The sequence below is a fragment of the Haplochromis burtoni genome, unplaced genomic scaffold (genome assembly GCF_018398535.1).
Source record: "Haplochromis burtoni strain Fernald_Lab_line unplaced genomic scaffold, NCSU_Asbu1 Contig_229, whole genome shotgun sequence".
Classification (NCBI taxonomy): Eukaryota; Metazoa; Chordata; class Actinopteri; order Cichliformes; family Cichlidae; genus Haplochromis; species Haplochromis burtoni.
Window position 1 is genome coordinate 604428 of NW_024582590.1, and position 27212 is coordinate 631639.

The window sequence follows — 27212 nt, forward strand, 5'->3', positions numbered from 1 at the left end:
GCCTTTTTTTATGCTTTACTTTGATTTTTTTGGTGTTATTTTGCTTCTTCCTCATATGAACAGCAGAGTGAGCTGGTCCAGAGAAGCTGCAGCACTTTACTTGTTGCACTAACTGGCTGTTATTCATTTAAAAGGCTGTTTTGCAGCAGTTTACAGCAGCAGCTGCTCTGCTCCGGTGTGAAAGGTGAAGCAGTGTGTGAAGATGGGTGCTGCTCGCTACTTTAAATGCTTCCATGGTTGATTCTTCGACTGTATTTAAAAGATAGATGTAGCTGAAGTGTGTTAACCTTGCATTCTGTCTGATGGCCGGGCAGGGTAAAGTCTCAGAATGACGTCTGCAGACTGTAGAGGGAAAACATCCTCCAGCTCCCTGGATCTGTGTCCTTACTAAACACTTCCGATGTGTATTTATTGTCTCAGTCACTAGTTTGAGCCCCTAATAAATAAAGCACAGTCATGGTTCCCAATAAGCTCGCAAGGAATAATAAAGTACGGTGTACTCTACCATGTGACTAAGATGCTTCTTCAGAGGTTGCCACTTGGCAGACATCTATAAATTTTAGTCCCAGGACTGTCGGGATAGTCAGTTATTGCGACCACACCACAAGTAGGTTTATGGGTGCAGCTTGCTATCCAAGAATTAGCTGATAGCTTATCTTTCCACCCACAGTTGGCAGCAGACAAAGGCTTTGAGGCTTCAAAGTTCAGACTCACCATTGGAGCCATCTTCGAGTGGCCACGAGAGGATCAGCAGAGAGTTTTCGGCGTTTCCATTCTGGCTTCTTCTATCAGTCCTGTGGGCGGAGCTTGTTAGTTCTGCTCACAGACTTCATCCATGTGCTGCAGAATAAGGCGAGCTTTGTAAATGTTCAGGTTGTCTAAAGATGGAGCAAAACTAGAAGTGACATGTGTCCTGCAGTCTCATGCTTGTGATGTCAGCTGCAACCAAAATGATTGCAGGTTTGAGCCGATATCACCTGAAGTCGCTCGTTTACAAGACGCGCTAGCTTCTCTTTGGCACAGTGCAAGGAAGTGGTGACATATCATCCATATTTAGGCAGTGCTGCAGACCTTTGCCTGAGCAGCTCTGGCACTGACTCGTTCTGTGGTTACGCTGATAAAGATCAGGATTGCAGAGTCCAGGAAACCTTTTCTTCACGTCGACGCCAGCTCATTGAGCTGAGGTGGTGTAAACTGAGAGACTATTGGGATCTCTACATCAGGCCCACAAGACAAATGAGCCACTGACTGAGCTCAGCTGTTTGTTAAGCGAGCCAGTTAATTCACACCCGCTTAACTGAATTGACATTCCCAAAAAATGGCTGGGTCTTACCATCAGCAGCCAGACATCTGGCTCAGTTGTAGACACAGGCCTCTTATTTCTGCCACACCCCACAATTGTAACCACAGTCTAGTGTGTCACAGCTCAGCCTTACATGTAAATGTAGGCAAATGCTTCCCCTAAAAACATCCCCCAATATAACCTTTAGGGATCAGTAACTGAAGAACTAACAGACGTGTTGTACAGAGCTGCCGCTGATAGCCTTCCTCTGTCCCAGCACTCTGTAAATCTCACTTCACTGAACAGTTTATGGGAAACAGCCCTCAACCTTTTATTTTCAGCTCAGGACAAACACAACCTGCCTTTTCGTCGCTGTAGAGCCACTTGATCAACGTGCAGCTTTAGGAAATCCACTTCTGTTACACACCAGTCGATATGCTGTGTATATGTGCTGCACAAACAGGAAATCGGTAATGTTACATTAATGCGGTTGATGGATGTGAAGACACAGAAAAGCAGCTTAATGTTATTTCTTTATTTAAAGTGACCACAGAGTTCAGTCAGCTGTTAAAAAAGTGCACGGTGCAGATTTTGTTCACTCAGCTGGAACAAATTAGACTGTGTGAGTTAGCATAGCAAGTGTTAGCAACATGAGCTCTGAAATCTGCTGTATTCATTATTTATTGGTTATTTTCTGTGTGTACACTTTATTGTAGCTACTTTGACCCACTTCTCACTTTTGCTCGAATGTGACTTTATGTCCGCCGGCACGACGCACAGACGAATAACTGCTAATACAAACAGCTGATCCGTGGCTCTGTGTTCACCTCCTCCCGTCTCGCCCGCTCCTCTCTCGCTATCATGCAAATTACTGAGACAAGTTACACATGCAAATCTATCAGATAATCTGACGGCACTTCAAACAGCAGCATGACGGCTCTGGGCCCATAAACATTTATGTTTATTGTATTTGTGTAAGGAAAAGATTTAAATATTATATTCCCAGAAATGAACGTAATCTGGGATCATTTCATATTTTACACTCTTTGGAATATTTTCTCCAACTTGTGGCATTAAAATGTCCCTGTAGGCTTTGTAAAATATTTGACTGTGTCATCATATTTTCTAAAATATTCATCTTTGTAGCTTTTTCTTCTTTGTCTGGCAGAGCAGGGTTTTTATTCTCTTCATCCTGATCCGCACACATGCTGACTTTTCTATAGTTCTGATGTCACCTAGTAAACCTCAAACTTAACTTGCTATCAAAGGACATATTACATTTACTGTTTTATTCACTTAAAAGGAAATTCAGCTGTAAATAATCATTCTTTGCTCAGAAGAAGCAGCAGGAAATTTCCTCTCTGAAAATAGGCCGACTATAAATGCAGAGTAAAGGAAATGAGGCTGTGCTGCCCTTTTTTAAAAGATATTTATAAAACATTTGGTGAACAAATGCTTCCAGGACGTTTCAGCGAGTGAAAATACTTCTTTGGAGTTTGGACCTATGACTAACGCAGGTGAAACAAATGCCTACGACATCCCGGGTTTATAATAATTTTTCACTCACATCCGGTGAGCAGCCACTTCAGATACACCTGTTCAACTGCTTTTTAAGACGACCAATCAACCAATCACATCGCAGAAACTCAGGTGTGCTGACATGGTCAAGGTGACCAAAATGTGACATGAGTGTTGGTGCCAGATTTTTCCTCACATCCATCTTTTATAGAGGAGGTCCACAGAGTATCACCTGAAGAAGGTAAAAGCATCCAGTGAGCGGGTGTAAACACCTTGATGTCAGATGTATGAGGAGAACGCTTTGAGCTGACTGGAAGGCAAAAATAACACCAATAAAGTTTCATTACAACCAAGATGTGCAGAAGAGCATCTCTGAATGCACAAGACACAGCAGCAGAAGACCAAACTGAGAAACCGAGACTACAGTTTGCACATTTTCAGTAAAATATTAGTACCAACTGAGCATCGTTCAAACACCACTGCCTGCCTGAGAATTGTCGATCATGTCCATCTCTTTACTACGACCGTGTCTTCTGATGACTGCTTCCAGCAGGATGACATACAGTACCGTGTCACAGCGCTCAGCTACCTCAAACACAACATTGGGTTCACTGAACTCAGATCAGTCCAGCAGAAAACCTGGGATGTTTTGAAATAGGAGATTTGCATTATGGGTGTCCAGCTGACAAATCTGCAGCAACTGTGTGATGCTAACATGGCAACACGGACCCAAATCTGTGTTTCCAACACCAGCCCAACGTGTGGCCAGCGTGTATATAAGATGTTTAAAGCAAGAAATGAAAAAACAAATGTACTTTCAGTTTAGTAGGATCTGAGTTACAGGGGTTTAGATAAAGAGTAAGATTTGTGGCCTGTAGCTGCAGAAACAGTCAAAAAACGATTTTTCATGATAGTAAAAAAAAAACGCCTGCTTTGCATTTCACAATCAGACTGTTGTAGCTAGATTCCACTTTTATTTTAAAAATGTATGCTAGAATAATATTGTCACTGTACACGTGTACAATGGGATACAGAGCATCTCCTACTCAGTGCAAACATGTGGGAAAAGAATGAGGAGGTGCACAGTTCTGCAGCACTATATCCCACATAGCAGACAGGTCTGGCCCGGATCTGGTGTCAAGCCAGCACTACTGGCTGACTTCTGGCATGGTAAGTGGTATGTCATCCAGATGTGGGCCAGGCCTGGTGTAGATGGCACTGTTTATGTGATGGTATGCTGCATCTGGCCTGATTGTGGTTTGGTTTATGTGGCCCAGGCTCATAGAAAACAGGTCTGGTTCGGGTCCGGCATCAAGCTGGCACTTCTGACTGACTGGTGTCATGGCAGAGTCTATGTCAACCAGATGTGGGCCAGGTCTGGCAATGATGGCACTGTTTATGATCTTATTTCAGTTAGTAGACCCAAATGCCATGTTGCAATACTATACTGCTATGGTAGCCAACATTTCAAATGCAGGTTTGACAGGTTTGTGAGTGTACACTTTATCCAAAACCTAGTGACGGTTTACTCATGTTTACCACTTGGTGGCTGTAGCTCAGGAGGTAGAGCAGGTCACCTACTGATTGGAAAGTTAGTGGTTCGATCCCTGGCTGCTCCAGTCTGCATGCCTGCAAGATACTAACCCCAGTTGCTCTCTGGTGCATCCATTGGAGTGTGAATGGAGTTAGGAAGCACTCAGTTTAGAGAAAGTGACTGTGGCATGTTCTATAGAGTGCTCTGGGAGAGTAGGAAATCACTATATAAGATTCACAGTCTGAGCAGAGTTTTGTCGTGTTACTTTTGCACTATTATATTTCAGCAGTATTATTTGATATATTGATATAATGTTAATTCTGAATTATATAAATCATTCAATTCAAAATAAATTTGCTGCATTACCTTTGTGATGGACAGAGTTGAAAAACAAAGTTCAGACTCACCATACAAGTGGAAGCATTTTTAATGATTCCACTTGTATGACTAGCCACTCAATGCAGGCAGAAAGCTTATTTAATGTTTAAACTGCAGAGATTAAATAATTTTGCTGCTGTAAAATCAGCATTTTGTCATATTTAATATATATATATATATATCAAAAATAATCAGTTTCTTAATGTATTTTCTTTAAAACACTCTTTTAAAGAAAAAAAAAGAATATCATAATTATAATAATGTGTGTGAATATGCATATTAGATAGTTTTGGTGAAATACAAGCCCTCTACAAAGGAGAGAAAGCCCCGTAACTTCCTTTGAAACTAAATACGTTCCCTATAACAGTAGACAGAGCTACAGAGCCATGGCACCCTTACCCAGTTAGCTACCAGATAATGACCAGCACTACTTGTGCATTAAATAAAAGGACGAGTAATGTTTGCCGCACTGTTGCACACACAGCACGCTCATTTGTTTCAGACAACTTGCCAACGTGTACATAATAGCCTAATACTCCTGTGTTCCATAGACTATAGTGTACACCCTGCTTACTGGTTTTTGTTGCATCAGTCTGCGTCTCCCAATTAATTTGTGTGTGCCCAGGAGGCAAAAAATGTGCGTGCTCTTTGCAAGCTTGTTCCTGGCTCCAGGTGCCGCACTCTGCCATCAAGGGCGAACATTGGTTAATGGTCCACAGTTTTCCTTTTTTCTAAACTGAGGACCTGATGGCTTTGAACTTTTCTTGTCCATCTTCCATTGGTTTTAATTTTGCACTCCAGTATGAACACACCATCCCCAACCCAAGGATCACCACAACATGATCTAACACACCTACACCTTAGTTCACAGATTCACTTTGTCTAGGGTGCATTTCTGAGATTTCACACAACCCAGGATTCAAATCATGAATACATAATGGGCTTGGATTTACAACATTATGAATGAAATGTGCTCTATTTGGAAGCAGCCGGCCCCCTCCCCTTTCGACGGGTTGTGTGTGAGACTTTAAATCATCAAACTGTAAATTATAAATTTTAAATTGTTATTGATCCCTTTACCCCGAGTCCTAAAGTGTATATTTATTTTCTTACTCTTCTTATATTTATTGTTTGTTTACTTGCACTGCTGTAACTGGAGCCTCGTCGTCTCGTCTCTCTGTAGCGGAGATGACAATAAAGTTTACTTTGACTTCAGCAGCGAGCAGGTGCACTGAGGGCTCTCGCGCTCACTTTTTGTGTATAGAGATTTCAGAAAAAACATCGGTGCAAATTATAAGTCTGTATCATAATGTCTGGTGTTTTCGTGTTTGTTGGTTTGTTTTTATTTTGTTTTATTTTGCGAGTTGGTTATTAGATGCTGCTCCAGCCAGCGCAGAGAATCCCCCGCCGCCCCGCCCTCTCCTCTCTGCACGTGAAGCAGCAGGCGCACCTCGCAAACGGAGGGCGCCCTTACTCCCAGCAAATGGGCGATAGAAAACTGTTAGGATGCCTGGGTCGTTGACCCAGGGTTTTTGAGTTTATTATATTATTTATCATTTCTAGTCTTTGGTTTCTTTGAGTTCTGTCTTATGGTTTATGTCTCTGTCTTCTCTAGTTGCTCTGTCTCCCCTGTCAGCTGTATCCCCTTGTCTAGTTGGCGTCTCTGTGTATCCTTAGTTGCTATATCCCCGTGTCCAGTCAGTGTCTGTCTGCCCTGGTCCCATGTCTCTGTTCCCTCTGTTGCAGTGCTGCATGTGAGTCTGTGTCTTTAGTTCAGTCTGTGTTATGTTTCCTGTTTTACTTTGAAAGTCCATGTCTCATGTATATGCGTCTGGTTTTGCTCCCTCTTGTCTCGTTAGGCCTGATTTGCCCCAGCTGTGTTTCCCTCCTGTTACCATTCCCTGATTGCTCCCTCTGTGTATTTAAGCCCTGTGTTTCTTTGTGTCTGGTTGTGAGCTACTGGCATCTTGCTGTGTAGGTTTATTTTGGCGGCTCAGTTTTGTTACTTTTTGAGTTTAGCATTAAAGCTGTTTTGAAGTACACTCTTGCCTCCGAGCGTCTGCACTTTGGGTCCTCCTTACCACCACTCCTGTCTGCACACAGCCCTAACCTGACAAAAACTGATCGGTGCCGATGCCATTCCCAATATGCACTGGCTGACGTCGGGGCAGCACAAGTACGAGCATTTTTATTTATTTATTTATTTATTTTTGCCGATGCCCGTGATGTCGCCCCCCCCACCACGGTGCCGCCCCGGGCAACCGCCTGTGTCGCCTAAAAACCGCTACTGCCCGTAGTACAGAGTAGACAAAATCATTTTGTCTGGAATTAAAGTTCAATCCCCAATAAATGTATCCAGACAACTGAAATCTGATGCTAATTTTTTAAAACAAAGGCTTGCTAGGTGCCTTCCTGCATTACGCCCTGGTAATCCCAGGGCAGTAATTTTCTTCCCATTATTATTTTCATAAATCTGTGAATTTTTAAAAGTTTTCCACTTTGTTTTGGTTTTTGTATTTATCTGATATAATTAATCTCCCCCCCCCCCGCCCCCCCCCGCGCATCCCCCTGTTGTGCCACCCGTTAATAAAAAACCTGGAAACGCCCCTGTTAGTTGACACTCGTAGGTCAAACAGCTGTGTGCGTGTTTACATGAGCGCGTGAGACTGTGAGAAGACTCCACCACACGGAGAAACGTGTTATAAACGACCTTTTACGACTTTTATGTGAAAACAAGCCTGAGCATCAGAAGCGCTCATCCTGCAGCTCACTGCCCTCTCGTACTTTGCATAGATACCGTCCTTGCTTCCGGACTTTTTTATAACTTGCGGGCTATAATGCAAGTTAACTTTTACTTCCTTGTACACACACGCGGATAGAGGAACTGGCCGTTTTGCGGGTGGCCTTTTTGTCAGCGCTCTACATCCTCTCCTGTTTCACTTCAAAACTCTCAAATCATGATTAGATAGAAAACAAACGAGCGGCGACTTTGGGAGCTGTAAGGAATCGATTTCACTCACAAGGTAAGCCGGACACTTTACTTTTCTTTATTTTTTTTCCTCCTTTTCTGTTTTTGGTGTCAGTTTTCTAGCGACCGCGGTGTGACACAGTTCAGCTGGCTGAGGGGAAATCCGCTTTTTGCTGGCAGCAGCTGCAGCAGTGTGTGCGGGGCTGCAGAGGATGTGTCTGACCAGGCGGCTCAGCGTGGAGGCAACTCCGTGTCAGAGCGGGACCTCCGAAAGCCTTCACGCACGGCGCACTTTACATTTCTTCTATGGGGAACTCGTTTTGAGGTGAACCGTTGGGTCCACGTGGAAGAGTTTCACCCATATTTAATTCCAATACTTCAAACTTCACTGTGTTGGTCAGGATAATAGACACGGGGCCCTCTGCGGCTTTAGTGTGGGGCTTTGTGTAGCTGTTGTGCCATTTTATTGTAGTTTTGCGCCACTTTTGTGGGACTTGTTCTATTCCATAAAAGTCGTTTTTGTGTGATATTGCATTTCCTTGTTGTTGCTTCTTCTCCTGCCTTGTTTGGGGTTATTTGTGTGCTTTTTGTCTTCGTTGGTCGTTTTGCGTCAGTTTCACTGCTGGAAGGTTAGTTATTGAATATTAAGAGGTCGCAGATTAGTTGCTCTGCTAAAAATGTCTTGCATGAATAACTGTAATGAGATGATCTGATAATGTGCTTGTATTTTTAGGCAATTTTAAGTGATCTGTGCAGGAGACCTGATTTAAATCAGGGTGTGCACGTTATTTTAGTTCATGCGCCACATAAAGACTAAATGTGATCTCAAGTGTGCCAGACCATTAAAATCACAGCAGCATAACCCGTAATGTCAGTATCTTTAAGTAAAGCACATTATGAGAACAATACGTCCTTAAAAAACTGTCAAATAACTAAAATATTGTTTTGTTTTTCTCCTCAAGTTAGCAATCCATCTTTAAAACAGGAGTAATAGCGTATATGTTTCCCACATTCAGTGACTCTGCTGTCTGTGGATCTCAGTGGAAAGGCACAAAGCTTTACATCTTCACCATTCAAACAACTAATTCACAATTCAGGTCTTTTCATGCCTGTGTGGTAATACTGGCATCACCACACCAGGAGCAGTGTGCTTTTTCTTTTCTGAAAAGGTCTTTGGCACAGGATTGTGTTTTCTGCATTAGATGTTTCCTCAGCAGCACGTTCACTGCTGCTAAACAAGTTTTATTCTATTTAGGGCTGATTTCTGATTTTAAATGGGAAAAAAAAATGTTGAATTTCCAGCTGTGCAAGGCACTCGTGTCAGACAACATGGCCCCTGCTTGGTGTGGTTGGCTGATCACAGGCATGGGCGACTGAACTTGCTAAGAGCATCACTGAGGCGGTGCAAATTCAAACCAGAGAACTGTTCAGAATCAGTGCTCAGACTTTTACTGGCAAACCTGTGGGGTCTGTAGATGCAGAGGGAGCTCCTTACAAAGACTGTTTTGGAGATCTTTGGCTACGTGGAGTGAAGGATTACAGGAATTCAACCAGCACGCAAGCTGCGGGAAATACTTGCACACACTCTTCCAAAAAGCCAGCACAGCATTGCCTTCGTTAAACGCTGATTGGCTGTAAAGGTTAAACAGGAAAGGGAACGACCATAGAAGACTTTACCACAATGATAAAAAAGCACAAAAAACAACAAAGATCAAAGAGGCATGGTTAGAAGCAGAGACGGTGGACAGTTTCCACTGTTTTCAGTTTCACAACACCACCAAGGTCTCTGTATGTCGTGACATTTATCTTCTCTGTGGCAGGGATGAAGCTGAAGGACCAACAAGTGCACAGCACGAACACGAGTTTCTCACGTTAGTAGCTGTCCCTCAGATCTGTATCTCTGCCCCTTTGTCCACAGCGACAAGATGTAGACGTATTTCTGTAAATCCCAGTTGTGCTGGGACCATTTTACCCCTGATGGTGTTGCACTCAAATGTCCATCTTGTCCAGAGTTATGTGAATAAAGGCTTTACTGCATGGGAAAAGATCAAAAACAAACACAATAAACCCCAGAATGTGAGTTCTACTGCACATTTTCAGCTCATCACAGATGCCGTCCATCTGTCCAGAACTCACAAGAATCGTTATTTGTCCTACAGTATGGGTCAGAATCGAATCAAGTTTACACTCAGTGTTCATGTAATGGGTCTAACACGAGGTCACCGGTCTGTCTCTGTCATTCTCCCTCACCAAACCTAAAGACCGCATCACTCTCTGTTTGTGCTTCACACACGGATCGTGAGCCAGATGAGCAGCGACATCTAGATTCCCCTTTATGATCACCAACGTTTGTATGAGGAGTTGTAATTTAAGGATTTTCTGAGCAACTGAAGTTTCCTTCCATTCTGTTGACTGCAGAGGTGAAGTATATCACAGACAAATTCATCACATTTATTCAGGAATCTCTAAACATAATTTTCTCTTCAGTTTGCATCTTGATCATCATCTTGTGTCTCAAATTGTTTCTCAATTTCCTGGTTCCTTTTCTTCCTCTTTGCATTGCTTTTGATCAGTTTGAGTTCACACTGTGTCTGTTTTGTTTTTGGTTCTTGTGTATTGCTTTAATTATTGTGTCCATCTACGGTCATTCTTTGGCTCTTTGAGGGTCACTTTGCATCTGTTTCTTTTTGTGTATCATTTGTCATTTTGTGTCTCTTGCTTTTGTCGTTTGAAGTCCTTTTTGCCACATTGTGTCACCTTTTGCCCTTTTTGTATTTCGTTTGGGTCTTTTTGCCTCCTAATGATTTTGTCTGTCCTGTGTCTCTGCAGTTTTGCTTCTTTTGTCTTTTTTGTCATATTAGTCTATTTTTCCTCATTTCGTGTCTCTTTTGGGTCCTTATGTGCAGAGTTGCTATGTATTTTATGCTCTTTGTTCATTGTACATGCGTTGTGGTCATTTTTGAGTCTTTTGTCTTTCATTCTTCTTGCTCATAGCGCGCCTATTTTTGTATAAATATAGTATAAATATCCAGATGGAGACACAAATCATCTTCTATAAGAGGCAAATGACTTCAACAAGACATGAACAAATTCTAAAGAAATTCAAGGACTGAAAATAAGATTTGTGTTGCCATGAGAAACAATGAGACACCAAATTAGCAGAAAAAGACTCAAATGGACCATAAATAGCTGCACGTTGCCTTCATTCAGCAGACGTGTGTCCTACAGCTCGTAGTCTCATAACCTTCCTTGTTCTTTTCATTTCACTGAAAAACCAATGCAACGACGTAGCTGTAGCTCTGTGGAGCGCTAACACAGCCGTCTGTGAAAGTAAAGCACCTGCAGAGACGTTAAAACTAAAGGACAGACCCCAGAGTCACCGTATCTGTATCGCTGCTTCTTTTAAGGGCAGATATGCGGAGAACATTTTCATGCACGTCCTCTTGATCGTATTGATGGGGCTAACGGGTCTAGCCTGTTCTCTTGTTCCTTTTTTCTCACAGCCTTTGGCCGTAGATGTCTGTTGAAGTTGAATGAATACATTGTTGGCTGGCAGGAGGGAGATGGCGAAATGCAAACAAACACCAACAGTAATGTTCGCGTCCACCTCGTGGATCTGAACTCACTGTTGATGTTCACAGAAACACGCTGCTCCAGCTGCTAATAATCATTTTACTTCACTATGGCAGTGTTTGCTTAAATGGTTAATATTGATCCTTATTATTCACTGACACCGTCCTGTGTAACTGTGTGTGTGTGTGCGTGTAAGTGTGTGCGTGTAAGTGTGTGCGTGTAAGTGTGTGCGTGTAAGTGTGTGCGTGTAAGTGTGTGCAATCGGTTTGTAAATACTGCAGCAAGTAATTAACTGGAATATTTAGTTTTTTGATATTCCAAATAATTTCCCAAATATGTGATGAGCAGTAAAACAGCCGCCTTGAGTCAGTACTTACAACATAATGTAAAGTGTTTCATCAGGTTAACTGGAAAGTTTAAGCAGACTGACTAATATCAGTGTTGTAGATAAATTTGTCAAAAAGTAAACTTTTTGCTGTTTGAAAAGTTCAAATCTGTGTGGCAGCCGTAGGAAATGGCTCTGCAAAAGATTTCTGCTAGAAAAATAGAATTTTTAACGCTTACCATTTGTTCTCTGCGTGAACAGAGAGGCCAGGCTTCAGTCCCCCGGTCTGCCCCGATTACCCACGCCGACGACGTCCTGTCTTTGAAAGTGTTCGCACGTGTGCGTGCAAGTCCATGAAATGTTTTGAATGACTTCTGATAAAATTTGGCTTCCATCCATGGAGATCTTCACGGCCCGCTCAACGATTTATTGGTGGAAAATTTACAAAAAGCCTTTTAAATTAGAAACTATGATCCTTACAAGATCAAAACTGCGTGGACAGAGCAACATGTAGGAAGCACCATAAAAAGATTTAACATAGCATGTCATATTTGACCTTTGACCTCTTCTTCAAGGTTAAAAGAATGATCTAAAAGTGATAATAATGCTGTTTGGAGCTCTTTAATATGGAAATACGTTTTCAGATCGACATACGTGTTAGCATGGGATACTTACTGAGTACAGCTGATTAATTTATTATTGTGACTTTGTTGTCCACCTTACAGTAACAGGTTATTACTGTTCAAATATATAACAATTTAAATACATGTGAAATATTACTGAAAAAGTTCCTTTTTTTTAATTTTAGAAAAGAAAAATACACTTTTTAATCAAAACGTTTATATTTATCGCTAACCATTTAAACACATTTTAATAAGCAATAAAATGAATGTTGCAAAGTACAGTATCCACATAAATAACCAATAATTATTCCCCAAATGTAGTCTAGTATATTAAAATGTAATTCAATAAGGTAAATAACTGTTCAAACTGCACTACAAACTCGTTAAGGACGTTAATGTAGAAAAAAGCCCCCAAAATGAACATACTGTAAATAATTTGTTAAATCTCGTATCAGCTGGTAGCGTGATGTCACATATTTATTATCATTTATGCAGATGTTTGCAAAAAGAAAAGAGAAAAGTAAGATTCTGCATATTTAATGGGGTTTTTTTTTTAATGCATTTTAAAACTGTTTGATCCAAAGTTCATATGTGCGTAATTGTTAAAGAAGCAATGAGCTAAAAGAGGCTAAACCACAGGTGTCCAACTCCAGGCCTCGAGGGTTTCAGATGTGTCCTTGATCCATCACAGCTGATTTAAATGGTTAAATTGCCTCCTCAACATGTCCTGAAGTTCTCCAGAAGTCTGCTAATGAACTGATCATTTGATTCAGGTGTGCTGACCCAGGGTGAGATCTAAAGCCTGCAGGACTCCGGCCCTCGAGGCCTGGAGTTCGACAGCCCTAAACAATTTAGCAACTGTGTGAGGAGATAAATAATATCAAATCTCTTTCATGTGTTTATCGTAAAGCTTAAACAGTTAAACTTATTTGAATAAATGAGTCGAAATTAAGTTTTTTGTTTTTGCCGCTTCAGCTCTTTAAAATCAGGTTTCATATATATTGCTGCAGTGAAGCGAATGCCATTAGATCTGCACTGTTAGTCCTCAGACTAAACAAGCTGAAGATGTCAGTTTGTTCTACTCTTTTCTTAAAAAGATGCGTAGCTAAAGTTGTTTTCATTACTGTTTAAATGGGGTTTTTGTTTCTCTGGTGCTTTTCATTCATATTTGGGTTGCATGTAAACAGACTCATTATTCTAACTTTCTTTTATGGCACAAGTGAGTGGATTAAAGCGAGCCACAGACTCAGTAATGCAGCCAAATTATGAATGCATCACCTCTGCGTAGGCCTGTGGGGTTTTGAGGAAGATGTGAGATAACGTTGTCCTATACTGCAGAAATGATTTGACTTGTGATAAATACCCAAATATTAAGACAATAGCCATACAGTTCATGTTGGGGATAATTCAATCCAGTAAAAACGCCGAGTGTAGAGCTTAGAAAGACCGACGGACACGGACATCTGTCCTCCTTCCTCTGCTGCTGCGGCGCATTCACTGCCTGCAGGTGTTGCTGCTAGAAAGTGAGAGGAGGCATTTCTCAGCCTGCAGCCAAGTTTAAAAAAACTTGCTAGATTTGAGAGTGTGGCACATTAAGCAACCAGCTGTTCTATATACATACATACATACGGCTTAGTGTTAGCTCGGTCAGAACAAAACTGCACTCTAACTACGAGCAGAAAAACACCAAATAAGAAAATAGACTGAAGCTTCTTTAGATTCTAAATGACACTTCTGAAGCGAAACGTTGCACAGGCAAAAATGAAACTGTTACAGAGACAATAATCCTTTTGTGGAGTACAAGAAAAACGCATAAAGGAAGTTTGACGTCTGTATGATTTAAAGAGCTGTAGCGCGTGTTGCACCTCACCCAGCACCTCAGGCTGATGTGTCATCTTCAAGGTGCAAATCTTCATGCTCTTTCTGTAACATGCATCTCTGTATATCTGCTGTTAATCACCCGTAAATGATTCTTTTGTTCCACAGCATCTTAAACAAGTTGCTTTAGACTTTAGCTGGTACCTCGCTGCAAATATTGATATTAACCAACACGTCTTTGCTGAGGATGAGCTGGATCCTTCAGCCTCTTCACTGCACGTGCTGAACTCAGCAACTTGCTGAGTTGCTGAGGCCACAGTGGCCTAGTTTACAGACAACCACAGACTGTATATAAAAGATGGGCACAGCGACACAAAGCCACATATAGGTTTTGGGACATGGCGGTTGCTGTTCTGGCTGCTGCTCTGTTACTTTTTGGAGCCAGAAGCTGCACTCGTAAACTGCACGAAGGACACATACATGATTTGTCGTTTTTGTAGTTTTGCCTCTTCGCGCCACCGCAGTGGATTTTAAATCAAACAATCGATATGTGATGAAAGTGTAGCTTTAAGTCTTAAATGCAAGGACTGGCCACTCATTTTCAGAGGCTTAAAAGTAAATTACTAACATCATTTTCAATATAAAAATGGATGAAAATCATTAGCAGTTCATAACTGAGCCCGTGGACATCCCTACATGCCGTTTCCCCCCCGAGATGCTCTGCCAGGCTTTTGCTGTGGCGGACTTCTCTTGCTTCATCTGTTGCACAGGTTGCTTTCGGCTCATTGTCCATCTGAACTTTGAAGTCTGTCCACACGGTTTTGCAGCATTTGTGTGAATCTGAGCAGAGTGCAGTCCTGTCCACAGTTCATCACGAGCAGTCACATCATCAGTAAACGCCAGTAACACTGCCTCCATGACCTGTTCGTTACCTACTTCATACCTTTGTCATGTCGTTATGTCGGTAAAAACAGGCTAACCTCAGTTTAGTTAGTTCAAAGAGGCTTGTTTGGATGTTTAATCTGCTTCTTTTAAAGCCTGGGCATCTCTTGATGACAGCGATACTCCTTCCTCCTCATGAGTGCTCCTGACTTGGTTAGATGTTGTGAAATAGTTTTTCCTTAACCATGGAAATAATCCTGTCATCCACTTTAGTTTAGTCTTTGGTCTTTCAGTCTGTCGGTGCATTCCTTCTGTTTATGAATGAATCCGATTGTTTATATGGTCAGTTTCTGATATCTTTCTAACCGGTTTATTTTTGGTATTTCAGCCTGATGGCCTCCCTCACATGTACTTATATTGTTTTCAGCTCAAAATTACAGTTAAATGCGATAAAGAAGAGAAAGTCTGACTCTATTGTTGCATTATAGCTTTTTAAAATTTAAATCTTTTCTATAGAGATTTCTGAAACAGGTATAAATTCTATAAAAAGGTGAGGACCTTAACCCAGCGGTTCCCAACCCCCAGGCCATGGACCGGTACCAGGCCGCGAGAGTTGAGGCTCGGGTGTGAAATGAATGGTTTTCAGGGTTTTTTAGCGTTATTTATTCATTTATTTCTTTATTTTACCATTTTTATCATTAACCTGGTTTCCCTGAGTCTTTTCCTGTGTGTTATTAATAAGTCTTGGGTTTTTTTGGTACCAGTACTGGTTTTATTTCTCTTTGAAAATATTGTTGGACATAAACTGTTCTGTGGCACAAAAAAGGTTGGGGACCGCTGGGTTAACCAATCCCAAACCCCACCCATGACCTGCTGACCCCATTCACAGCAGTACAATGCTTAGCTGCCTACCATCCTCTTTAGCCAATACACTGGCTATGGAAGCATGTCATACAACCCAAATATAAAAACATGCAAAGTATCCCTGTAAATAGCAGCTTTGTGTTTCTCTGAATGCATTCCTTTGGCACCAAAGGTGGTTTGGCTGAAAGAAACATCACATCCTCATTTCACATAAACACAAATCTTCCTGAAATGTTTTCCATACAGTCGTGCAGGATGTTCACCTGACTAAGGCCTCAGTTTGTGCTTAATAAGTATGAGGAAATTTGTTAATGTAAATAAGATCCTTAATAGGGACTGTCCCTCACTGGACTTCAGTAGGAAAAGCAGGGGCATAGTGCTGTAATTATGTCAGTTAATTATTCACCTTTCCTCAGAACACTGAAGAATGCTCAGTGTTTAATGTTTCAGCCGTATTCACAGGAAAGCACATCCTGGATTTTTACACATACAGACGTACTTTTAATCATATGTAAAGATAAAAATGGCATTTCTTCTTAATCTATGCTCTGTTCTGACTGTAACTCTTCACTAACATTTCTTAATGTACTGTATTCAGTGTTGTGACACACTTCACAAGAGGTAACTCAAAGTTTACGCAGTTCAAAGCGAAATCTTTCATGTTGGAGGCATGTTCAGTCTCCAAGCGGTTTATTTGTTCTGTTTTTTTTCTCCTTCTCTTCACCCAACCCCTGACAAACAATTGTTACAACCACTTCTACTCAAAGAGCTCAAAAATATTAGACACATTAACAATGTTATGCTGAAGTGCATGATAGTCACAGTGTAAGGAACTTTCAAAGTGTTACGTTTTTGTGAAAAGGTTTTCACAGTCTCTGTGCAGTGCTGTGAAAAACTGAATCATCTGAGACTCTACAGGCCTCAGCTGGCAGGCTAAGTGTTAAAGTTCATGAAAGGACCATTAGAAAAGGACTGAAGTACGGCTTTCTCAGAAGGGTTGCCAGCAGGAGGAAGCCTCTACGCTCTAAAGAAAGAAACGACAGTCAGGTTTGCAAAGCTGCATCTGAACAAACCAGAAGACCTCTGGAAATATGTCCTTTGGACAAATAAAGCAGGATGCAGCAATGCTGCAGTGGTGGAGTCCTGACCTCAGCCTGACTGAAAGCTTCAGAGAGCTGTGAGACTGATGAAGTCATACAGAAAACAATTACTTCTTGCTGAATCATGAGGTGTAATTAGTTTTTCACAGGGCTGCATATTACAAGGTTGCTGTCTTAAAAACCTTTCTTTTACGGTGCAGTTTTAGCTCCCGAGAGAAGCTTGTTAGAGCACTGTTGCATCACCTTCATTTGGGTACTTGGTCCTAGTGCACATTTACCTCACAGTGTACTGACTTCACCTCATTGCATAGTGAGTTGATAGCATCTCCGCTACATAATAACAAGCTTGTTACGTTCCCTCAGAGTGACTTCTTTAGCTCAGAGTTAGCTGTTGCAACTTTGAGTTTTGTTACACCAGCAACAATATCCTCGAAAGGCCTCACCACCATAACTGTGTCTCCACCTGTGTGTCTCCAACCGTTTCACTAGCGTACAGCTGCATGTCCCATCCTCTGCAGTGAGAGTAAGACAGAAAATCCCCCCGTGTCATAAATTTGCTTTATTTCCTTTGTGAAAACAAAAATAAGAGAAAAACTTTGTGATATTTTTAGAGGAATTATTTCTTTTAGGTGATTAACATCACTAACTAACATCATTCATTTGGCATGTGTCAGCATCATCAGTGAAAGTTGTGCCAACAGTGCAGATGTTACTGCCCCATCCTGGTAGGTGTTTGCTGGATCTTTGTAACATCTGTGTAACAGCGAAGCCTGTCGACGTTACAGTAGGTTGCAGTTAGCTGCAGTACCAGCAGAGGAGATATTTTATTTTAAGCCGATATGAAAATAATGAGTTTAAACAGACTTAAACAGACTAACACATGTAAATGCATATTAGCCACCTAGCTTAATCGTTCCTGGCATGTATTTCATACCTTCCTTGATCACTAGCGATTTCTTGGCTTTAAATGTATCATCTCCCCCTGCAGGTGGGCTGCTTGGACCGGCGTGTCTGTTACGTGCTTTCCCGTGAAATTAGGTTGCTTGGAGACATTGTTTGGCCTGACAATAACAACAACAAAAAAGAATAACAAACAAAAGCTTTCCATCTTGTCTAAGTTTGCACTGTGTCATGCACACCAACAAACCTCATGCTTCTCATACTGACCACACCCTTCCAGTTTGGTGATTTCTCTGATGTGTCAGTGATGCTGCCTGCAGCCCAGGCATGCAAACTCTAATTGTAGTTTGCTTCTTAAATGGAAATGTCATTTTAAAGCTTTTGAGGATAATGGTATGTAGATGTCTGTCCGTCTGCAGGCGTCTTGAGTTAAAACTGAAAGACGTAACCTTGGTATGCAGGGCTGAGATAATTGTGATAAAAATCGAATCAAATTGAAAGCGAACTGATTTTGGACAGTTTATAGACTGTATTTTTAAGATGGCACAGCATCTTCACACAGTGATTTCTGGAGGCTTGGGGTTTACACTTTGACCTTCTTTTTTTGAGTTAGAAGTAGACACTAGATGAGTGTAATGGCGTACAGGTGCAACACACAGGTACACATATGCCTGCTAGTCGAGTTTCAGGAGTGGAATTAGCGGAGCGCTAGCTGCTACAGCTGCCTGGACCAGCACACATGCCACTCAAAGCAGCTTATCCCTAACTTAACACAGTTGTTAGGAAGGGGGAAATGTTCAGCAGAGGTCAGCTTTTTATACTAGTCTGCAAACATGCATATTTGTGCTGTAAGTCCAAGCATTTAACTGTGGGGATCTGTGGCCGACTCACTTTGGAGTCAGCCTCAAGAGGCAGCTAGAGAAACTGCAGCTTTTTGCACTTTGCGACATGAGTGCTTATGTAATAATGTACATGGGTTGAAATGTCAACACACAGACCGGAGTTGCAGCATGTGTGATCTCAACTTCCACTTCCTTTTGTCTTCTGCTGCCTTTCTGTTAGCACACCCCGCAAATGAGATGAAGATATGAAAAAGCAAAAATAGAAATGGCGCCAGATGTGGAGTTTGGACGTGGACCCACTCATCAGAAAAGACGTGGGTGAGGTCAGCTTCCCATTTCAGGCTAAAGTAGAATCCAGATATAGTGAAAGAATTAACGTGTCGTCACACGGCTCAGAACATGGACATTCCTGTGCAGTGACCTGGATTCAAGTGAAGCGATAAAGTCTGAAAACTGGGATGAGATGTAAATGAGTGATTTCTGTTGTTTGTCGTCAGCACCGTGTCAGCCAGAAGGGTCTGAAGCGACATGTGGCTATCGCAAGTCTCCCAAAGCAGCCAGATGACTGTAAGACACGCAGAACTACCACAAACCACACGGTCATGTTGCTATAGTCGTTTTGCTTCACCGGCTATGTATCATGCAGATATTTTGCATCTACTAGTAGTTGTTTTGTGACTCTCACTGGTTGTGTTATATCTGTTTATGGCCAATTTGCATCTCTTCATATCTTTGTGGTCATTTTGCATCTCCCAACCTGAAAAAGAAGTTAAAGTTCCCACTATATGAAGAATATAATATGGATGTTGTAGCAAACAGCTTTAATCATTTCTTTGTAACTGCTGAAGCAAATTTAGCAAGAACGATCACTGATCCTGGGACAGCAGAGGATAGACAGAAATCCTTATTCAATATTTCTCACAGCTGCCGATGAAAATAAAGTTTTTTAAATTGTCAAAAAATGTAAAAATCAGAAATCCTTGGATTGTAATGATACTGATATTCTTTGAGGGTATTTTAAAACCATTTACTTACATTTCAAACTAGTCTTATTTGGCTCAGCAGAACTAAAATATATATCCTGCTGCTTTTACACACGCACTCACATAAGCTCAGCGATTCTCTGCGCGATCAACCTCTCACATGTTTAAGCTGCGGGAGATTTCACTTGTCATGTTTGCATAGTAAGCTAACGATTAATAAGACGAGTCAGAGGAATGCCAAATTATCATCACTCACAGATCAGTGCTGTCGCTCTCTATACACAGTTCGCACGATTGCAAAGTGAAAGCAAAAAAACAAGCGCAAATTCAAACGCGATTTCAATATGTCACATATTGACAGTGGCTCACCGATGCCAATGACATAATTACCCAGCTACATTTCCGAAAGAATGCAAAAGCATTGACATATATTTTTCCTCACAATAGCCGACGGGCAGGGCAGAGATAGATTTTGGTAGCCCGACTGAAAAAATCGCTAGCTCCCGGGACGTCGGGCTAGCGATATTGCGAAGCCCTGTATCTGATTGAGGAATCACTCATCTTTGGAAAAGAGAGTTTATTACAGAGAAATGTCTCTTTCCAAAATAAAAGCTATACTATCCGCTTCTTCTGGGCTATATTCTCAGCAGCATAAGGAGAATCCATGTGCTAACAGCTGTCTAAATGACTCGGCTAAAGTTAGTAGCATGCTTGTTGTTTTTGTCTTTGCACTAGGATGATGTCGGCGTAAATGTGCAGTCATATTCGTTGTGTTCCCACTAGTGCTTTCAGGTTAATCTCGTTGAAATGACCTTAACGCCACAACACGGCAAATCTCCGTTAACGAGCTACGCCGATCGCCCCGTGCATGGGGCTAGACGGCCAACACGTTAACGAGCTAACTGCGCTAACACACTAGTTCCCACCCATGTAATTGAGCATTGCGTGGCACATCCAACATACTGTTTTACTTTAGTCCATGACTGCGCTTACCTTCAGGGTCATACGTCACATGAAAACCAAAATAATTCCAAACGCCAGATCTGAATGAGGGTGGGGGAGGTCCATGTTGCAAGGAGAGCTTAACTTCTGTCTCGCTAGCTTGCCCTGCGCTCTTCCTTCTGACATGCTGTCTGTGTTGAGCGCTCAGTGGATCTGCGCTCGACAGTGCAGCCTAGGCGGAGTAGTCGAACGCAGATTCACTGAGCGCTCAACACAGACAGCATCGTCAGAAGGAAAGTTGATAAAATAAATTACAAATGTTGTATTGTTCGATACATATGCGTACCGAACCGAAAGCACTGTATCGAACGGTTCAATATCGATACGAATATCGTTGCACCCCTACTCTTTATGTATGGGCATTGCTTGTGGTGTACCCCAGGGCTTAGTTTTGGGCCCATAATTCTTATACATCAATGACACCTTTAAAGTGTTCAAAGTATTACAAATGTCACTCTTTGCTGATGATACAAACATTTCCTGCTCTGGTGATGATCTGAGACAACTAACAAAATAAGTGAAGTTCTTTACAAAAACACATTGTCATTAAATTTGAATAAAACTAAACTGTGTTATTTGGTAATAGCAGTTTAAGTACAAATGTTAACATTCAAATGAATGAAGTTGATACTGAGTGAAAATACATTTCTTGAGGTAATAATAGATGAAAAACTTAACTGGAGAGAATAAGATATGATATATAACATATAATCATTCCAAAGTCTCAAGAAGCATTGCAGTACTAGTAATACTATTGCAATGCTAGTTGCATTACTAGCATTGCAATACTAATCCAGTCCAATGCTGCTAGTATTAGACTGGACTTCATATTTTCCACTGTTCACTGGTTTCACCTTACGTAAGCTATTGTGCAGAGGTCTGGGGCAATAACTAAAAAACAACATTGCATTCACTGTTTACTCTTTTTACAGTTCAAATCATCCACACTGCAGGTTACAGGTTATATACACACTCGCTACTTTCTCACTGTTCTTTTTGAGAGAAGGAAGTTATAACTTAAGGTGTTTTTGTAACTTCAAGCTGTGACTGTGTGATACCGGGAACAGACTTTGTGTTTCTGTGCGTGCAGTGAAGCTGTGGACCAGTCCGAGTGTGGAGTTGAGGCAACGTCCAAACATAAAGCAGTTTAAAAAGAGTTATAAAGAAAGGAAAACGCTGAAATTCAGTGAATATCTCTGTTTAGCTTATGCTTACTGTATTATACAATTAACTTTTCAAAACTGGAGGTATTGGTTTTGTTGTGTGGAGTCACAGTTTACTGCAGATTATATCAGTAAGGAAGCTGATTAAATGTTGACTGATAACTTCTGGCGAAGGGGTGGGATTAGATACGTGTGCACGTATCCAAATATTAGCTCTATTTTTGTGGCATTTTTTCTAAATGAACTTCTATTGTTTACATGATTGAAACAAACAAACAATAGTTTTTCTCTAAAGGCAGACATTTTCAAATTAAAGACCTGCACATTTCAAAGTAAAACAGCAACCAAATGTACTGAATAAACACAACACGAGAGGTTTAACATTAATAATAAAACATGATTTTTTTTTTCCTGTCATCATTGTATTTCGTAACTTAAATAAAGGCAGGGTTGATTGAGTGATGCCTTCTGGAGTAAAGGATGATTTATGGAGCAGTAGGCGAGGTTTGTTTCTCGGTGAGTTTGTGGGAAAAACATACGCTCTGCTTTAAAGGCTGTTGCAGGATTCATAAATGTGTCACAACAGGGAGGATTTTACTCTAGTATGCACCAGCTGCAAGGTGCCTGTGATGACTGATGGGTTAGTTGTTGTTTAAAATAGTCTCAGCCAGCAAAAACTCATGTTTCCATGTTTTCCTAATTATTCAAAAGTCACGCTTCGGCTTTCTCCCACCCTGTGTCAGCTGCAGAGATGGCTCGTTTGGGGCAGCAGGGCGAGATGACTGAGTACAGGAAGATCGTGATCAAGCGGGACCTGGAGATGGGCGTGGTCATGACGGTGTTTCGGCAGAAGGCAGAGCGCCTCACTGTGCAGGTCATCATGGAGACCCGTCAGGTGGCGTGGACACGTACCGCAGACAAGACCGATGGCGTCTGTAAGTATTTGAGTCTCAGTTGTACGACCTGAGGGTCCCACTGTTGTTTCCTCTGTAAGGCTTGTTGTCATACACCGTGATGCTCCAGCTCAGAATCTGTCAGGTTTGGTTCACAACTTTCAAAAATGGGTTCATCTGAAGCAGGATGTGACATGTTTTAAACCACACCATCCACACTCCTTTCTCTGTGACCTTATTTCCCGTTTCCTAGTATCTATATAGCGGATGTATGTAACCACGGTAACGTCCGCCAGTGTTTTGGGCATTTTAAAGCCACAGTGTTACCATTTTGGTCACTGCCTCATTTCTGTTTCTTTTCTGTGACCCTATGACTAATCACAACATCCCTATAAAAACAAATATCAAACCACACCTCAAAAAGCCAGGAGGCACATTAGTGTATCGGAGGTACCACAGCACATAGAACAGTACCTGTTATCTCCTGCACTTCACTGCTCATTGTGTAGTTTTGAATATCAGCTTCATGAAGCCTCAGAGATGACTGTGGCTAAAAAAGGAAGTTAACCATACATCATATACTCCAGTTTATAAAACAATGTGCATGTTTTGTCTAAATTTCTCCTTGATGGTGTGATTTCACTTTATTATTATAAATGCATTTGGGGTATTTGAACCTTTATTTGATGGGACAGTGGAGAAAGACACAGAACATAGCCTCGAATTCTTATGGCATATGGGTCACCTGCTGAACACAGGGTGACTCCACTTTAAAAAGGAAATAAAAAACGAGTTTATCATATCTGTGCACAGAGGCCTGATATCTCATCACATGGCTCTGGGGAAAATATGAGTAATTATCCTGTTTGTGCGATATAATTGGTAAATGGGGTGGCTGTAACTGAGGTGGTCAGCTACTAAGTGCAAAGTTAGTGGTTCGAACCCAGTCTGCATGCCAAATACCCTTGAGCAAGATACTATGTGCACATAAGCTCCACCCCCTGTGTGTAGTAGGTTTGATAAAGGGGAGGATGAACTGAGGGGCCCAGTGTTAGTCCAAATCAAACATTGCTACTTTAGTAAAGTCTATGAATAAAGTCTAAGTTTGGAAATATGCATTACAGGTCTCCTTCGGGAATGATGATGGTCGTATAGTTAAATCACATCCTTTAAAAACTGTAGCTGCTTTAAAGAAACACGTGTGCTGCGTTTCAGTGGACCTGTCTGAGATCCGAGAGATCCGTCCGGGAAGGAACTCCAAGGACTTTGAACGCTTCAAAGATGGGAAGGACAAGCACGATGAGAGCACCTGCTTCATCATCTTTTACGGCTCCCAGTTTGTTCTCAGCACCCTCAGTCTGGGAGGTGAAGCTTTATGGATGTTTCATGCAGTGTTTATAACAGAATTTAGTAGCATCTGAAATATGTATCTGCTGCACAACAAACTCGTAGTTGCCAAGTGGATTTGCGTGATGTATTTGCATCTTCTTTTCATTTCCCACGCTTGCTGTTAAGTTCTTTTGAAGCTTTTCAGTGCATAAGTGCACCTGTTGCTCCAGGAAGTGCCCAGTGCAGGCTAATTTGTTTTAGGGGTAAACGGTAGTTTTGGTGTTACCTATGTAATATAACCAAATCCACTGGTGTTTTCACGAACACATCTTTGAGTAATGAGTCTTTTTTTTCTCATTGTGCAGCTGATTCTGTGGATGAGGCGCAGAAATGGCTGGTGGGACTTGAAATGCTGAGGGAGGAGACTCGGGCATCACCAACCCCGGTGCTCATAGAGAGGTAGCCGTGCACGCTGCAGTGTTTTCATCACCTCAGACACTGACTTTTATTCATTCTGTGAAGATGTCCTCCAACCATAGCTGCCTTGAATTTAAAGCAAAACATTACCCTAAGGTAGCAGTGTCAAACATGTGGCCTGGGGGCCAGAACTGGCCTGGAAAAGACCAGCCTGCCAGACAGCTTTGGAAAATGTAAAAGATGGTTGAAAGTTTTGGACTTTTAACTGTATTTTTATATGTTTTGCAGCTTTTCCTGCTGATAAACACCTCCCCCGAGCCATTTCATCTGACACCGAAGTATTTAAGTGACAGATAAACATTTAAATGACAGGAAAGTTCCTGTTTTTCACTGTCTACTATATAAATTGTGGTTTTAAAAAAAAAAAGAAAATTTTTTTTGCAAATACAGCACATTGTGGCAGTGAGCTACCAGAAACCTTATCACGTAGAAAAACTGAGAGGTGCTGCACTTCTTTATCTTATATTAAGATATTTCAGGGATTAAATGTGCAGTCAAGCATCTTTAGAGCGACAGAATGTGAAGTTTCACATGTTCGGCCCACTTAACTTAACAAAGCGAGCTCTAAAAGTAAAAATGTGAACTGTTTGAGGTCTTTGTTTTTCCATGATCTAAACATAAACCTACACTTGTATCAAGTCTTTGCTTTCAAATGTTACATTATACATACTGTTAGGATGCACCTAACAATGAGTCATGCAAACACCTACAGACACACAGACACCCAGCTGTGTTTCCATGACTTAACAGGACACACACACACACACACACTTCCATGGTTATTTGTGGCTGTGCTGCTCCGATCATTGCTCTCTCTGTGTTATTGCCCCTCCAGCTGGCTGAGGAAGCAGATGTATTCTGTTAATCAGACCAAGACAAACAGGTATGCTGAATATAAAGATTACCTACTAACTGTTTAGTTTATGATACTTACTAATATTTCTTTTTTTTTTTTACAAAATAAATCCAGTGGTTTTACCAGTGTGCTGCAGCCCCGATCTCTGGTCCCACCAGCACTAGCGCCTGTTTGCCTTCAGCCACCTGCTGTGTTTAATATGGATTCTTTAAAAATGAACAGAAGCTAAATATTCCAGCTGGCTATATTTAACATGTAGCTAGATGTCTCGAGCTGAAGAGTTAGTGAAGCAACAAACTGTGGAGAGAGCATGCTCAGTTGCTGCGGCTCTGTGGTCCACGCCCTCCTGCATGCTCAGAGCGCTTTGAAATGACTGAATGTCCAAACTGTTGTATGGAACACATAAACAGCACTTGACTGTGTTCATCATGTAACAGGATGAGAAATTAATTGGAACAAAGTTGAAATCACGGCAGGACATAAGTCTGGTAAACCTGTTCATGCTGATCCGACCCTTTAAAGTTTACCCATAATGCACTTAGCGATGCAAGCTTCTGTTACTCTGCAATGCGTCACAGATAGTACTACCCTGTGTTACTGATGCTGCGCCTTTCAACCCTGGAAACTTTAAAATTTCTTGTGGATGTAATCTGGATCTCAGAATAATTTCACATTGCGTACACTTGTAAAAAAATCTGTTCTATACCTGATGTTAAGTGGGCTTTTTTCTGCACACAGGACAGTGTCTGAACATGCTATAACCAGTAATAATAAATGGTTTCCAGTCTGATCACACTGGGTTTTTTGTCTCATATCCAGCATCTCCTTGAAGGAACTGAAGGCACTGCTTCCTTTGATGAACTACAAGGCGCCGAGCTCTCGCACTTTGAAAGAAAAGTTCCAGGTATTTCCACTTTGCGGATGCCTTTTTAAAAACATTAAACAGTCGTCTGCAGCTGCTCCCGTCAGCTTGATCACAGCTTTCATGCTCTGCTTTCGCAGGAAGTGGGCTCGAAGAAGGATCGCCTGGACTTTGAGCAGTTTCATAAATTTTACAACCTTCTCATGTTTGAGCAGAATGAGGTTGGTATGAATGAATGACATCACATAATATCACCAGACACGGGTTCTTGTTTTTGTAGCCCTTTCATTCATGCTGGGTTCGTTTTTTCTCAGATTCTTGACGAGTTCAAGAAAGAATCCTGCGCCTTCATTCTGGGGTGAGATCCCGTTTCCTCTCGTGTAAATAATAGCGATCTGATGAAGGATGCTCTGACGGCATCGTGTGAATGTGTGTTCCCTCTCTCTTCCGTCCTGCAGTAACACAGACAAACCGGATGCTTCGGCCGTTCTCCTGCACGATTTCCAACGATTTCTCATCTATCAGCAACAGGTAAACAAGCTACAAGGAATAACGAGCATGTCGGACAAGCCGTGACTATATTTAGGGTGAGGATTATGCAAGAAGCAGACACGGAGCAAACCTGGCACTCGAGGAATCCTGGGTAGAATTTGGAAACTTTGAAGGTGGAAAAGAGCCAAACAGATTAAATATAACCAATCATACTGCAGCCAGCACACGTCCAGGACCAGCTGAGTGGTGGAATTCATCTTTCTTTTCACTGTCATAGCAAAGATATGGGTAAATGTACTTCTATTTATTATAATTGTAACTAGTGTGGCGTTGGTTCATCTGGTGTGATGAACAGGGATACTGTACATGTCTTGATGGGTACTTAAGTGAAGCTGTAATGTGTTTACGCAGTGCACATGTGTGTGAGAACGACAGTTTGCAGGGATAAAAACGTTTAAATGTTATTTGGAGGCAAAGTCAACAAAACTTCTGAAGCTTTTAGAATTTTCTGGTGATTCTATGCATGCAGCTTTAAGTCATATTATGAA

The 27212-nt window shown here is 41.5% G+C and overlaps 1 protein-coding gene across 2 annotated transcripts in view; it reads left to right on the plus strand.

Moving 5' to 3' along the window:
* Positions 1-6863: 6863 nt before the first annotated feature.
* The window catches only part of plcg2 (phospholipase C, gamma 2), a 44567-nt gene continuing 24218 nt past the window's right edge, over positions 6864-27212 (plus strand). Inside the window, exons 1-9 of one of the 2 annotated variants that reach the window (XM_042226807.1) lie at positions 6864-6888; positions 22499-22690; positions 23864-24013; positions 24343-24436; positions 25290-25337; positions 26130-26214; positions 26313-26393; positions 26487-26530; positions 26631-26703. In XM_042226807.1, coding sequence (XP_042082741.1) covers positions 22507-22690; positions 23864-24013; positions 24343-24436; positions 25290-25337; positions 26130-26214; positions 26313-26393; positions 26487-26530; positions 26631-26703 — 759 coding nt within the window. In that variant the 5' untranslated portion in view covers positions 6864-6888; positions 22499-22506. Of the gene's footprint in view, positions 6889-7360; positions 7736-22498; positions 22691-23863; positions 24014-24342; positions 24437-25289; positions 25338-26129; positions 26215-26312; positions 26394-26486; positions 26531-26630; positions 26704-27212 lie in introns of those variants that run through there. The other variant, XM_042226806.1, reaches the window with a different exon arrangement.